This window comes from Diorhabda sublineata, chromosome 2 (genome assembly GCF_026230105.1).
Source record: "Diorhabda sublineata isolate icDioSubl1.1 chromosome 2, icDioSubl1.1, whole genome shotgun sequence".
NCBI lineage: Eukaryota > Metazoa > Arthropoda > Insecta > Coleoptera > Chrysomelidae > Diorhabda > Diorhabda sublineata.
In genome coordinates this window covers 41315019-41331300 of record NC_079475.1, presented here as the reverse complement: position 1 = coordinate 41331300, position 16282 = coordinate 41315019, and the positions used below count along the sequence as shown (strand labels likewise).

The following is a 16282-nucleotide window of genomic DNA, read 5'->3' as shown; positions in this document are numbered from 1 at the left end:
AGCATTAGCATCCTGTTTTATTCCGTTGGTATAAACAAAACACTCAACACGACTTAACATTTTTTAAAATTCTTTATTTATCTAATCAACATTACAAAATAAATAATTTCTCACAATCTAATATAACAGATATAAATTTATCTTATAATCACAAACCGTTAGCCTCGAGAGAAATACAGAATGTCCTGATATCATCTGGCTGATTTAGATAAATTATTATTTCAATACATTCGAAATTTTTAGTTTCGATTCTTAGTTATATTTAAATTAAAACCACGTTGTTCTCATGTAAAATAAGATATTTTGAATTGTATATGTATCGTAGAGAATTGAAGTTTGCATGTGTTGTGAGATTAGTCTTTCTGTCTTCTCTATTTAGGTGCGCTATTTCCGCAGCACAAATTTACGGATTGATCTATGGTCTGGCCTCAGTCATGTTTGCTTGATATCCCGCGTTTTCTTGGTTAGGATACTGTCAGAGGGTTTTGGGGGGTGGAAAGAAATTGAGTCAAGAAAGTCGGTGACACTTCACGATGTTGCCAAATCAATATTTGTGACGTGATGGTTTTGTATTTATTTTTTTTTCTCAATTTATAAAAAACCGTAATTATTATTGTTACTAGATCTATATAATGTTTAGATTTTTGTGATTTGATGTTTTGTTATTCAATAACAATCGTGTCTGTGAAGCATAGAGCTTTTTACATTCAATTTAAGGAAAATAATACAGCATGACAACGCTGCAATCTTCTATCTAGTGACGTCATCGTTTTCTTAACGTAAAAAAGGTTTGAGTTGAATGTCTTATATTCGAGGGGGAAGTGGGGCAAATTAGAATAGCTCGGTTTTTATGATTTTTGATCAATTTTTTTTAAGTTGATAGGTTAGATATTAATTTTTAATGTGAAAAATCATTTTTAGGGCAATTTTAAATTATTTTTAGCTCCTTAATAGGAGTAAATTGCCTCCTATTTTGAGAAAAAAGTGGGGCAAAGCAGTATAGCTTCGTTTTTTTGACTTTTAAAACATTTTTTCATTATAAAAAGTAATTTTTTACTTAAAAAATCCATTCTTAGAGTGCTGTCAAATTATTTCTGTTATATTTACATTTATTTTGGGGTAAATAGTGGGAGAAAGTGGGGAAAAGCAAAATAAATACGTACATTTTGATGTCGATAGGGGGAAGTAGGGCAAAACTATCGTTTAATCGCAATTCGTTAGTTCTTTGCATGAAAAAATTTACTTCTAATGAGGACGTTTGTGTAAATTTTTTTTATAATCAAAACTATCTATAAACATAAAAAATCCTATTCAAAATGAACCATTTTTGTGATAGCAACCGATGGTGAAGCGACGATTTCTTTCCAAAAACTACTATTCCTATCGATTTCTATTTTACCCAGTACGGTTTTTTTTCCCACTATATTTCTCGACATCAACCTTATCAAAATTTTCACTTGCTTCAAATTATATTTATTGACCGTAGCTCTCAATGTCGACGTGCTCGGTTCTAATTTCAAACTAATCGTCGGTTCGAATTTATCACTTTTCATTTTTTGTATAAGATCTTCGTATTCGAATGCCGTGATTTTGATGTAGAGTTGCCCTACGACAAACAAAAAACAAAAAACTCAAGTAGGCATGATAAATATTTATTTAACCTAAATGCTACGCCACTGGAATTCACTGTGGACCGTTCACGACCTTGATTTAGTCTCTAATACATTCAAAATTGATAAAACCGAACATAAATATCGCGATAAACTGTATTTGATAACAGAAGAAGCTAAAACATTCTTTAAATTATAATAATACATAATTTATATAGTAATAAAATTATAGCCGACTAAATATAATCTGTAATATCTATTTACTATTCTTCCTGATATCAAACGAACACTCCTAATTACTTATTTGTTTATTATCGTTCAAAAGAACGTTCTTATTAGATCAGATATCTATTAAATTTTATGTTGGCTATGCTGGATCCCTACCATAATGACGTTATATGTTTCCTGATGTAATTGCCATTACGCGCGCGCGCATTATTGGATAAATAAATAAAAATAAATAATGTACGAACTACTGCTATATCTACCGCTTTTACTATAGCTACATATTCTCATATCTAAAAATAATTATGCAAATCCATCATAATTAAGTATAGGTCGAGTAAGTTTAATACGATTATATTGCAATTAAAACAAGCAACTTTACGTAAAGTATTATCATGCGAATTTGTTTCCCTAATTTAACTAGCAATATGAAAATTATACCTCCAATTGTTTCATGTAATTGCATTGTTTGTAAACTGCATCTAAATTTGGTAACTGTTACTTCAACTACATCATTTCGACCATCTTCACTAACGCCATATTGGAGGGTTAATTCTATACTGCCTTTAGTTCCGTCTCGCTGAAAAATAAATAATTTTCTTATTTCTTAAAATGTATGCGTCTTAACTGGAAAATTGAATACTCCTTTTAGAACCTCGAAAAACAATAAATAGTAAAAGGGGACAAACTGTTTAGTGTTAAATTATAATTTCAAGATATAAAGATAAATTAAAATATTGGAATTTACGAAAATCTTTGTTTACTTTATGAGAAAATTATATCAATGGTTCCGTAGTGTAGCGGTTATCACGTCTGCTTTACACGCAGAAGGTCCCCGGTTCGATCCCGGGCGGAACCACTTTTTTTAAATTTTAGTCACAATAAATAATTTCAATTTATGTATATTTTATACCAAATTATTCACATAAACAAGTAAAATGCCTACATTTTGCGAAAACTGACATCTTTTAAGCGTGTCTCGTATAAATTGACCGACATTTTTTGGGTAATATAAATAATAATTTATGAGATAATTTTGTACGGGTCAATGTATCAATTAAACTTCATTTATAAACAACATAAATTCACTATATTTATGAAAAATAAGTTTATTTCATCTCATAGAATTTCCCGTTTGCATAATTATCAAATCAAAGGTCACTAAATTCGGACTTTTTTGCTTTGTTAACGTCATTAGAATTTTGACCTTGAATAATTTCTTATATTCTAAATTTGACCTATTCCCCACAATAATTCATAATCATTAAATGGTTGTTTATGGTAAAACGTGTAACGATATAAGGATGCAGAGTATTATGTAAATACGTAGACAGGATCAAGTTGCATTATTCTAGAATCGCCCACTCAACTTACAACAAATTGCCGTTGATAAGAAAATTGATAGAAGTGGTTTAAAATTTTCTATTATAATATGAAAATTATGATGTAAATATGGCTACATTAAAAACAATTTTCATATTTACCGGTTGAGTTTGAATACCGCTGGTAATTTCCGTCACATTTCTCCAAATATCCGGAGTACTTATCATATCAGTTTTAAGTTTTTGAGTAAATAATTTTCTATCTAAATTGTAAGTAACTGCTCCTACAAATAATAATTCACTTTAAATATGAATATAAAATTATTTATTTAGTTCTGCTATTAACTAGAAGATGGCGGTAGTGTAGGTTAAGAAAGTTTGATATAATATTAAATAATACAGAGCCTTTAGAAGGGAATAAGTAAAGATATCTGTAATTTTTTACTTCTTAGATTTTTTTATACGTTTTTCTATCAAAAAAGTTTTAAAATCAGAATGATTTATTTAGTGTGTACAGATTTATAGTATAGTACGGAACGTGATCGCCACAGCGCGGTGATCGGTATTAAATGTGGTTACCAACAGAATTACGTAGCAGTCGCTGACAATCAGTCAGCTGTGTAGTACAGGAAGAGGATTTTGTGCCAAAATTAGACTAAAATAATTGAATATTACGTTGATATTAATATTTCATTTATTGTAAATATTGGATAGAAACTTACCTACAGTCCTTCTGTTACTCATACTACTGTTGTAGCTACTTCTTCTTTGAGATCCAGACCTTCTAAAATTACCATTACGTAAAGAAATAAATTCCTCCCCATCACTAAATGAAAAATATCTAAAAAAATGGTTGGCGTGATTTGAATAGGAGTTGTAAGAATATACAGGGGATATTGAAAAATATATAAATATAATTCACCTTTTTAATATACTTTTTGGTTTCTCGTTCTGTCTTTGCTCCTCTTCTTCTTTTCCTAAAATAGCGTAAATTGTAAAAGAAACGAAATGTCCTTTGAAATAGTCATCGATTTTCTTTACTGGAAATATTGTACATGAAAATTCCTCGTTAATAGTGGGCCACGAATCTTTCACAGTCTTTGTTTCGAATTTTTGTTTACCTGGATATACGGTTATCTAAAAACCAAATATCATATTGAATTATTTGTTTCGTAAAATGGAGAACGTTTGATACAATTAATTAAAAAGCAGTGAAAATGATGGGAACTGTTGAGGGGGCATTGAAATTAGTGATTTGGGGTACTTTATGATTTATTTTTGGAAAAAATTCGTTTACGTGATGTATTGGATTAACGCACCGCATGTGAAGCATCTGTTTAACTTTGTTAAACACGTACAATATTAATTTGGTACATCCGCAATACAATAATTAATGATTAAGTCCAACAATGTACATAATTAAGTGCATAAATTGGATTATGGATAGTGCAGACTACGAGGGATGTTAAAAAAATTATTTTATACAAAACAGAGCAAAAAAGTTTTTCGTTTTTAATTTTTATCTTTTACAAAAAACATTTTTTTTCCACGAAATTTTGTGCAACCACTCACCGTGGTAAACTACCTAAGAAATAGCAAAATATTTTGATAAATATCTATTGTACATAATGATTGAAAAAAAAATTCGGTTGCGAATTTTTTTGTTTTATTTTTTACCTTTTCTGAGAAAGTTTACCATGGCGATGGTGATATTTTTTCACACCATCAAAAAGTAGAGATTTCGACGAATAAAAATCTCGTTGTTTTTTTGAAAAAATGTGATATTTTAACGGGAGAATTTTAATTCGAAAATTAGGGTGTTTTTTCGATATTATATCAAAATATCGTAAAAAAATAAATATTTCGAATCAAATAAATTACAGTGTATATGGGACGTGAAAAGGTAACTTTTCACAACATTTCGAGAAAAAAAATGTTTTTTGTAATAGATAAAAATTAAAAACGAAAAAATAGATTTTTTCAATTTTCCACATAAATTTTGAGGTTATGTGAAAAAAGTGTTGAAATAAAAGTTGTAGTTCTTCGTATTATCTACAACTTTGCTATTTATTTTTTTCCCGTAGGACTTGTAGTTTTGCCACAAATCAATATAAACCGTTTTTTACCCTTAAAAACTCATCCCCTTACCCCTCCTGACCTTATATCGCCCGTAAATTATTTTTCCTTTCATTTTTATCATATTTCTCTCCTTTTCCAACGCATTTTGTTCTATTACTAACTATTATTTTTTTTGGTTTCAAAAAATTATCGCCATCAATCATATTTATTAATAGATATGGCAACTGTGTATCGTTTAATTTTGTTTAAAATATGATATTTGGTATATAAAGAGAGCAGAATCGAATTAATTGAAAATGGGTAAAGATCATGTGAAAATATTTCGTGATATCAATATTTTGAAAAATTATTTCCCTCACTATCCCCTATCACGTACGTTTTACTGTTTTATTGTTTATTATATTTGATGTAATTTCTTGTGGAGTTTGCATTATATCATAAGACTTAGTATCTTATCTTAGACAGTATATAAAATATCGATTACGCATTTTTCTTTATCTATTAATAATAAAATTATACAGGGTGTCCCACGACGACTTAAAACAAACTGTATATGGCGATATACTTATAGGAAAATCATGAAAATTTCTACGTTTGGGTTTTCGCATACGATCTTTTTAACTAAAATATTTTCAAAGATGGCTGACTTCCGATTATACCGGAAGTCGACTGTAACTTTGTTATTTTAAATAGAACACTCTATATATTAATACATTTTTGAAATCTACGTGAAATTTCAATATAATTTTGTCTAAAAACGTTTTTCGAAAAATGCATAATTTTCCAGTTATTAATTTTTTTGTAAAAAATTTCACCCTCGTAGACCCTTATTAATTATTTTTTTACGATTATACCCTTAAAGATATGAAAATGGTTTTGGTTTGGTTGATTTTAGCAAGGTCGAATGTATTTGAAACTATGTTGAAAAATTTTTCATTTTATACAGGGTGCGTATAAAAAGTGTTCAAAGTTTACCTTCATACATATCAAATTTCTTTATTTTTTTAAATAGAATACCATGTATATTAATACATTTTTGAAATCTACGTAAAATTTCAATATAATTTTGTCTAAAAACGTTTTTCGAAAAATGCATAATTTTCGAGTTATTAATTTTTTCGTAAAAAATTTGACCGTTGCAGACCCTTATAAATTATTTTTTTACGATTATACCCTTAAAGATATGAAAATGGTTTCTATTCGGTTACTTTTAGCAAGGTCGAATGTATTTGAAACTATGTTGAAAAATTTTTCATTTTATACAGGGTGCGTATAAAAAGTGTTCAAAGTTTACCTTCATACATATCAAATTTCTTTATTTTTTTAAATAGAATACCATGTATATTAATACATTTTTGAAATCTACGTAAAATTTCAATATAATTTTGTCTAAAAACGTTTTTCGAAAAATGCATAATTTTCGAGTTATTAATTTTTTTGTAACAAATTTCACCCTCATAAATTATTTTTTTACGATTATACCCTTAAAGATATGAAAATGGTTTCTATTCGGTTACTTTTAGCAAGATCGAATGTATTTGAAACTATGTTGAAAAATTTTTCATTTTATACAGGGTGCGTATAAAAAGTGTTCAAAGTTTACCTTCATACATATCAAATTTCTTTATTTCTAGACTATTCTGAAGATTAATAACTGTTGAATATTAATTAATTACCTTACCTTAACTAAGTACCCTCTGGGTTTGATATTACCATAGTCCGTTGGTAACAATCTAGCACCGATAACTTTCACTTTCAATTCCTTGTCGTGTTCACAAAACGAAATTCTGAATCCGATTTGCGGTACGCCGCCTTTAGCCCTTTCCTCTACGTCGTCGATATTTTTTTTCTTGAAATAATTTTTCACCGTATTAATTTTCTGTTCCATGCTGATCTATATGGTATCTAGCACATGACTGACCAATCAAAGGTAATTTAAATCAATTGGTGCAATTGAAAAGGACAATAATACACTAGTTAGTTGTACCAGCGCTTTTTTTTCTCGACTGAATGCTGGTTGTTAATCTCTGGGATATGGAGTTTATCTTTCGTTTATCTTATCTCCGTTTTTATGGAGTATTAGCTGGAAAATAGAGCGCCCAATTACTTTTTATTGGTTTTTAAGATGAATATACCGGGATCGGATAATAAATTTCGATGTCAACTACATTTATAACCGTTTTATTATTACTTTGGACTTCTGCGTGACTTGGAAGCTGATACATCTCCAAAGACGTTTGCAGACGAACTCGGTGTGTCCATGGACCGCGTTTGCTTGTCCAATAAGTCTTTCAGATACTGTTCTAGGTGGGATTATATTGGAAATGCATATCTTGGTGAAAAAATTGAACCTTTTCGATACCAAATAACGTAAAATAGTTACCGCAGTAATTTCACCTGGGGTATGAGTAGTTTAGCCTCTATTTCAGCACGTTGTTATTAAGTTTGAATCGTTCTAAAGGATTAGTACGAAAAGCTATTCATTCGTTATGATTTAGGTTATGAAAAGAGCGCGCAGAGCATATTTACGTACCCCAAATGAATAATACTACTGTAACAACGTGATTCCTGAGTTATGTAAAGTATTCAACTGGTCAAATGAGTTGTTTATTAATGTATTATCATAATTTTCGACGGTTCTATATAATTCGTAGCCGCTTCTGTCATATAAACCCTTCATCTTCATTATTCAGTTTCTATATCTGCGAGTTCCATTTGAATCAAGCAATAATCAAGTTAAAATCACTCTTTTGTCATCTGGTTTAACAAATATGTCATTTTTATATTCAGTTTTACTTTTCCTTTGACTATTAGTCTTTCTAGATGTTAAGCAACTCCATTTGAAGTCGTTCCAAATCGGGCTCTACAGAGGAAACTAATTATGGACCGTGGAGCCGGTCTCCAAAGCAGGCAAGGACTTGGCGTCATTGACTATCTTAGAAACAACCACATTCCAACCACCAGCTCACACGTCCGTTATTGCAATGGTGAAAATTAACGAATTAAAGTTTGAATTACTACCCCATGCACCCTATTCGCCAGATTTAGCCTCCTCGGATTATTTTCTGTTTCAAATTTTGCTCGCTGGTCAAAGTAGTTCGGTAAAACTGAGTTAGATCGAAGAATTTTCTTCTATGCTCTAAACTATTCCAGTTTCTAGTCAACTCTGTATCTGTATCCTCATGGTACGCTTGGAGGCAAGCAATGCTACAAAGATGGACGAGTCTGGGCCTTGTTAAGGATCACAATCTGCTGTGGAGTTAATAGCTTTTCAACCTCAATACCCAACTAGTAAATTTGCGGTGGTGGTGATATTTTAGGATCAAATCCTGAGCTTCAGTGCCAGCCTTCTTTGAAAAAACCGCAGCCTGGGTCAATGCCGTACTAAACTCAATCAGATTACTTCAACTCCACTCCAGATGTGTCCAAATCTTTCGGAGGTGTGTCCATCGATAGCGATCTGGTCTTCGAGAAGCCAGACGATGAGTGAGGACAAACTGTACGATGTTAATTTATTTAGAAGGTTGCCACAAGTATATATGTGACGGTTACTTTGAGCTTGACGTTTCTTATTATAAAAAGAGTATCGAACTTATTGGAGGTCGCGGGGAAGGAGATAAAAAGTGGAAAATTGATATTTTTATGTTTTCTTTGTTGGATCAAGTACTTCTGGAACCATCTTCGTAGGAAATAAGAAAAATATTACACCATACAAAGTCTGGCGGTTCCATTAATCTAATTGACGAGATTTTATTATTTGCTCCTCGTATATTTGAAAGTAACATCTGGCAAATTTGTTTAGAACTGATTTTTCATGATTCAATGTTGTTTAAACAAAGTTAAAAATAATTTTGACGAACGACTTCCGTAGAAAAAGAATTTTGTAGTTACCAACATTGATTATAAAAAATAATAAAGTAAATTCTTATTATTCTTTTGATTTTTTAGATTTCCCATTGAGGTGAAGCGATTAAATACAAGGTTGACGAAAATTAATTGAGATCTTTCCAGCAGTTGTTCTGTTTTGAATGTTTTTAATAAAGAAAAAACATATTTTATTTAAACGTTCTATATTACACTTTGTCTATTAAAAAACTAGAATAAATATATAAAAATTTGATAAAAAACATCGTTAAGTTTCCATAATATTCACAGTTCTGTTATTTGTTTAGGAATTTTGTCAATATCGTCATCGTTTACTTCGCCTAGTTGCATTTTTTCGACTCGTTCGTCGAAAGCGACGGATTTTTTTCTTTCCATAACCGGACCCTCAGTGGTGGATTCTCTGGGTTCATTACCCTCAAAAACGTATCCTGTGGGACGTCTTTCTTCTAGTGCCGAAGACCTAGATCTAAAACATAATAATAATTAAACATAGAATGTGTAATTTCGGTTTTTTACCTATCAGTAGATCCTCTCTTCAACGTACTTTTGTCAAATTTAACTTTGCTATTTATGTATTCATCTTCACTCATTTTTTCGTATTTGGATTTCCTATAAACGTAACAACAATTTCTTAGACCTTTTGATATGTTTTCTTAATAATTTTTATTAAGGATAGACGAAATATTTCGATAAAGAAAAGTAGAAACAGAATTTTAAGTAGTTCCTCACCTAAATAAGAAAAAATATGCTGCAATCACTCCAATTATCACTAAAAATAGCACCACCGATAATACAGATACGGCGATTATATATTTCTGATCATTCGATCCAACGCTGTCGCGTGCTTTTCCTAAAAAAATTTTTATTAATTAAAATAAGATCTTCAAAACCCCTCGAGAAGCCGTTGGACCCTGACGCTGGTGAAGGGAACCAGCAGCCGCCCTTAAAAAGATGAATTATTGTAAAGCATCATCAGAAGAAGTCTGCGAAATTCCAAAGACCCCGAGGGAGTTGACCCACGGAATCCACTACTACCTCCAAAGAAGCATCAGTTTCTATGCTGAAGCTCTACCGGTTGTTCTGACAAAACCAGGTTCAATCTCCGCAACGTAAGCTCAAGGGTTAACGACTCCGGATCCCAAGATTACCTCCACCTTGAGGTAAAGTCTGTTAAGAGGCCAAGAGCCTCCATTTGGCTCCAAAAGCCGTGAAATAGCACCAGCATAGTCTTAGCTGATTAGGATCAGATCCTAATTGGTCAAAAGATTCACGCGAAAGCGCCTCAGCTGTTTTACAAAGGTCATCGGTAATTTCAAGCCCTTGGTCAATCACTTCTATGCTGAAGCTCTGACAAAACCAGGTTCAATCTCCGCAACGTAAGCTCAAGGGTTAACGACTCCGGATCCCAAGATTACCTCCACCTTGAGGTAAAGTCTGTTAAGAGGCCAAGAGCCTCCATTTGGCTCCAAAAGCCGTGAAATAGCACCAGCATAGTCTTAGCTGATTAGGATCAGATCCTAATTGGTCAAAAGATTCACGCGAAAGCGCCTCAGCTGTTTTACAAAGGTCATCGGTAATTTCAAGCCCTTGGTCAATCACTTCTATGCTGAAGCTCTGACAAAACCAGGTTCAATCTCCGCAACGTAAGCTCAAGGGTTAACGACTCCGGATCCCAAGATTACCTCCACCTTGAGGTAAAGTCTGTTAAGAGGCCAAGAGCCTCCATTTGGCTCCAAAAGCCGTGAAATAGCACCAGCATAGTCTTAGCTGATTAGGATCAGATCCTAATTGGTCAAAAGATTCACGCGAAAGCGCCTCAGCTGTTTTACAAAGGTCATCGGTAATTTCAAGCCCTTGGTCAATCACTTCTATGCTGAAGCTCTGACAAAACCAGGTTCAATCTCCGCAACGTAAGCTCAAGGGTTAACGACTCCGGATCCCAAGATTACCTCCACCTTGAGGTAAAGTCTGTTAAGAGGCCAAGAGCCTCCATTTGGCTCCAAAAGCCGTGAAATAGCACCAGCATAGTCTTAGCTGATTAGGATCAGATCCTAATTTGTCAAAAGGTTCACGCGAAAGCGCCTGAGCTGTTTTACAAAGGTCATCGGTCTATTTTCTCAACAGCCCTTGGTCAACCACCTAATTACGTTTCCAATACTATACCACGAAGATATTGTATTAATTGGAGGGTGATTCAACGAATTCTCCTCTAAATTTATTTATTGACTTACCTCGGACTTCTACATTCAAAACGGTTTCGGCGAATATCTTTTGATTGCTTTTTAATGTAACTTTTATAGTCAAAGCTATATAACCCAACTGATCCACCACGTCTTTCGGTAATTTTTCCTTCAAACTAATATTTACTTGGTTATTTTTTAACTCAACCGAGAAATATTTTTCGTATTGGTATTCTGAAATATAAAATTCATTATTTTGTCTACTATCTCTTGTAGAATATATAGAAAGAAGTTAAAGGAAAATTACCGTTCGAAATTTTCACTTCCATATCTGTATCAGGATGTTGAGTTATTATTATGATATCATCTTCTGTTAATGTGTCGCTATTCGCATTATAGACCCCATTGTACACCGGTTTTGGGAAATATATTGAACCGTCGTTTGCTTCCCCATCGTCTTTATCTAAAATTAAAAGTGTCTTGATCATCAATCAATCAATCAATATCAAAATATAACTTGTTCTAAACACAAAATAAATGAGTGTTTCAGTTTTCGAATGCCTCCAGGAACGTGCTCTTCAGCAGCCTCTATATTCTCAGGAAGAGAAAAAAGTTTGCCAGGGACAAGAAGATCCCGGCAGATCGTTTTTGACAACACTCACGGCACCAGCTTCGTGCCCTCTTTCCTAATAGCTAATTTTTTTGACACGAACTCAAAAATTTGAGTTCGAAGAATGCTCAAGTTATCACTAATCTTTCCGATACTCATCCTACGATCAATATTCAAAAAAATTGCCATTTCGACACATTTTCGTTGGTTTTGATGGTCGAAGGATATCCAATCTTTCCCTACCTTCTCGGAACGGTTTGTACCACTCAAAAAAACCCGATTTAGATATAGTAGCATCACCTTGGACGTTCTTAATCATATCGTGAGTTTCATTGCTCATTTTACCAAACTTTACACCAAATTTGATCGCTTTCAATGAGTGTTCCAGTTTTCGATTGCCTCCAGGAACGTCTGGACAGCAATGCTCTTCAGATCCAGCCTGTTGGGCCCCTTCTAAGGAGAAAAACGTCTGGAGGAGCCAAAAAGATTCTAGAAAATCGCTTTCCGGTTCGTTTTTGGCTTCTCTGACAACACTCACGACACCTCGACAACCTATTCTTTCCCTACCTTCTCCGAACAGTTTGTACCACTCAAAAAAACCCGATTTAGCTATAGTAGCATCACCTTGGACGTTCTTAATCATATCGTGAGTTTCATTGCTCATTTTACCAAACTTTACACCAAATTTGATCGCTTTCAATGAGTGTTCCAGTTTTCGATTGCCTCCAGGAACGTCTGGACAGCAATGCTCTTCAGATCCAGCCTGTTAGACCCTTCTAAGGAGAAAAACGTCTGGAGGAGCCAAAAAGATTCTAGAAAATCGCTTTCCGGTTCGTTTTTGGCTTCTCTAACAACACTCACGACACCTCGACAACCTATTCTTTCCCTACCTTCTCCGAACAGTTTGTACCACTCAAAAAAACCCGATTTAGCTATAGTAGCATCACCTTGGACGTTCTTAATCATGTCCTGAGTCTTATTGCTCATTTTTCCAAATTTTACAACAAATTTGATCGCTTTCAATGAGTGTTCCAGTTTTCGATTGCCTCCAGGAACGTCTGGACAGCAATGCTCTTCAGATCCAGCCTGTTAGACCCTTCTAAGGAGAAAAACGTCTGGAGGAGCCAAAAAGATTCTAGAAAATCGCTTTCCGGTTCGTTTTTGGCTTCTCTAACAACACTCACGACACCTCGACAACCTATTCTTTCCCTACCTTCTCCGAACAGTTTGTACCACTCAAAAAAACCCGATTTAGCTATAGTAGCATCACCTTGGACGTTCTTAATCATATCGTGAGTTTCATTGCTCATTTTACCAAACTTTACACCAAATTTGATCGCTTTCAATGAGTGTTCCAGTTTTCGATTGCCTCCAGGATCGTCTGGACAGCAATGCTCTTCAGATCCAGCCTGTTGGGCCCCTTCTAAGGAGAAAAACGTCTGGAGGAGCCAAAAAGATTCTAGAAAATCGCTTTCCGGTTCGTTTTTGGCTTCTCTGACAACACTCACGACACCTCGACAACCTATTCTTTCCCTACCTTCTCCGAACAGTTTGTACCACTCAAAAAAACCCGATTTAGATATAGTAGCATCACCGTGGACATTCTTAATCATGTCTTGAGTTTCATTGCTCATTTTACCAAGCTTTACACCAAATTTGATCGCTTTCAATGAGTGTTCCAGTTTTCGATTGCCTCCAGGATCGTCTGGAGAGGAATGCTCTTCATACCCAGCCTGTTAGACCCCTTCTACCGAGTCGTGATGTTTCTCTTTCGCGTCTGGAGGAGCCAAAAAGATCTCACGACAACCTACTCTTTCCCTACCTTCTCGGAACTATTTGTGCCGCTCAAAACCACCAGATTTAGCTATAGTAGCATCACCTTGGACGTTCTTAATCAGTCTCTATGCTTTGACACAACATTCAATCGCAAATCTTCGCTCTAGTAAACGCTCTACGATTCCCCATGACGAAGTCTTTCGTCAAAAGGAGCAACCGATTTTTTCCGCGTTCTCGATAGTCCTCTAAGTTCGCTCAGCAAAAAAACCAGTCCTGCTACTTTCAGAACAGTTCTTGAATATTAAATGTTGCCCTACATTCTGAATAAAAACATAATCTAACTTCTTTTGGTATCCTGAACAACTTCCATGAGTGAGTCCTTCTAGTTCCGACTAGGAGGTCTTCCGGTCTAATAAAGAGTGGCTCTCTTTAATAGATAATGAGCGATTCCTCTCCATTTGCCATTTGAATATTCTTGTGGGTTTTTTGGAACGATGATGTTCGTTCAAACCCATCAAATAATCTTCCAGCCTCCTTTCCACTCTTATATCAAATTGGATTAAAAACAATTTTAACTTTTTCTCGTGAGTACTCACCTATAACTTGGAAATTAGTTACTGTCTTAGCTACTAAGTTAGTATCTTTGATTTTAACACAAAAAACAACAGCGATATTGGTGGAGTCTCTAAGTACAGAACTGGCTTGATTTATTTTAAGTACAGGTTTTACCGTTTTGTCGGCATAAGTTACCTTGAAATAAGCATCATAAGCTGAAAATATTATTTTTGTTAGATTATTTGTTGTAATTAAGCATCTTGTACTAACGTTCTTCAATAGAAGCTATAACATTATCGTCTTCTTCATCAGTATCGACTGTTATATCATCATAGTTAATAGTTGCCAAATCATTTTCGACTATATAGTTACCATTGTATACAGGTTTTTCGAAAGATATATACCCATTATCACTAGCTCCGTTATCTAGAATATAACAATTCATTTATATATTTTTCTCAATAAAAAATCTTTTCTTTGAATGGATCACTCAAATAAATTATAACCGTCTCTAACATTTTTAAATTTATACATGAATTGGAACGAAGTATTTATCAGCTAGATTATTAGCGTTTTCGTAGTGGGATTGTGGCAAAACTAAACACCAATGTGTTCTTCTTCTTCTTCTTCTTCTAGTGCCTGCATGGTTGTAATAAAGGCTGGAATCATCCTTTGGAATTAATCACAATCTCGAAGGTTCTTCAACCATTAAAATATTTTTCTACCCAGTCCACGCACGTCTTCTATCTGTGTGTACTCACTCTAATATATTTCCGAGCTTTCCGATACTTATATATTCATCGTTTGGGAATGAATCAGTTTTTAGAATTTTTATCGAACGTCAATTTGATTATAGGTTTTTTGAAATCGTGATTTCAATATTTTTAAAAAGAATCAATGAAATTTATAACGCCGCTATTCTTAATTAACCATTCCCATTCGAAAGGTAGGAAATATATTAAAGTTTGTACACTTTGGAGTTTAATTTTGTCACAATCCCACTACGAAATCTCGAATTCTATATAAAAATCATCAATTTGCTTCGTTGTTGACGCCTGTCGAAGCATCTAGCTACAATTCCTTGAAGAAAGTTTTAATTGTATGCTATAGTTATGAAATATTGGTTTTATTCTCAAACATGAAGATTTTCAATGGAACCACCTGGTGCACAAACGGCTCCAGGAGGAATGACTTGGCCGGAGCAAGCTTCTTCGGAGTATACTCCAAAATAAGCGATTATTTGTTGGGTTTTAAGCTAGTGCCGGAGCGCAAAATCTGGTTAGTGATTGCTGCAAGATCCACCAGCTTCCGGTCACTCGGGCAACGGACTCACTAAGATCGACGAAGTCACCGATGGGTCCAGAACCCATCTAAACCTGGTATGAGACAAGGAAAGCCAAATGCAGATGGACCATAAACTTTTAATCTCTAACCATGGGCAGCAAAGACGATCCGGAATACCGTTGGTACTTGGAGGAGATTGAAACCGCAGACCACGTCAGCTGTGAGTGCCGAGCATTCGCAAGAGCTCGGTTTAAACACTTGAGCAAGCTTGTCAAATGACTTCAAAGGGTTCAAGTCAAACCGCCCGATCTGCTTCACAAAGGACATCAAGTTTTGGTAACATGGGGTTCATCTGAAAGTCTATGTCTGTTTTTAAAGTTGGATTTTCGTTAAGTAAATTAGGAATTGATGCAATTGACTCTATTGTACTTACTGTTTAGACGAATATTCAGAACCGACGAAGTACTTATGGTGTTATTTAAAGTTGTAGCTATCATTGTAAGGGAAATAATATTGTTGGTATAAAAATCATCGGTAGATATATCTTTTTCAAGATGTACAACAACTTTTTGATTTGCGTAGGAAATACCGAAGTTTTCTCCGAAAATAGAATCTACAAAAAATTAAAAAGAAATTAACAAAAAAAAAACGACGATTTCTGATCTGTTTTATTGCAATCTTTTACAGGTAGGTTTTATTTTTCGGAAATTCGAAAGATGATTTAACAAAATTCATTTGAATCCTTGAAGGATATCA

General features: G+C 33.8%; 2 protein-coding genes and 1 non-coding gene across 5 annotated transcripts in view; 1 reads left to right on the top strand and 2 right to left on the bottom strand.

Annotated features, from left to right (window-relative positions):
• Positions 1–53: 53 nt before the first annotated feature.
• LOC130440528 (uncharacterized) lies at positions 54–7272 on the bottom strand. The gene is made up of 6 exons (XM_056773762.1): positions 6918–7272; positions 4080–4294; positions 3880–3998; positions 3320–3441; positions 2277–2415; positions 54–1606 (listed from the first exon to the last, which is right to left on the bottom strand). Exons 1-6 carry the CDS (start codon positions 7122–7124, stop codon positions 1308–1310), a joined length of 1101 nt encoding a protein of 366 aa, XP_056629740.1. The 5' UTR covers positions 7125–7272; the 3' UTR covers positions 54–1307.
• On the top strand, positions 2622–2694 carry Trnav-uac (transfer RNA valine (anticodon UAC)). Its single transcript has one exon. It is a non-coding gene; the product is annotated as a tRNA-Val (tRNA).
• Positions 7273–9289: 2017 nt separating the features above from the next.
• The window catches only part of LOC130440525 (uncharacterized), a 35510-nt gene continuing 28517 nt past the window's right edge, over positions 9290–16282 (bottom strand). For all 3 annotated transcript variants that reach the window (XM_056773756.1, XM_056773758.1, XM_056773757.1), the window contains 8 exons: positions 15960–16139; positions 14513–14668; positions 14284–14457; positions 11609–11764; positions 11353–11535; positions 9851–9971; positions 9638–9730; positions 9290–9587 (listed from right to left, as the gene is read on the bottom strand). In XM_056773756.1, coding sequence (XP_056629734.1) covers positions 9386–9587; positions 9638–9730; positions 9851–9971; positions 11353–11535; positions 11609–11764; positions 14284–14457; positions 14513–14668; positions 15960–16139 — 1265 coding nt within the window. In that variant the 3' untranslated portion in view covers positions 9290–9385. The remainder of the gene's footprint in view (positions 9588–9637; positions 9731–9850; positions 9972–11352; positions 11536–11608; positions 11765–14283; positions 14458–14512; positions 14669–15959; positions 16140–16282) is intronic.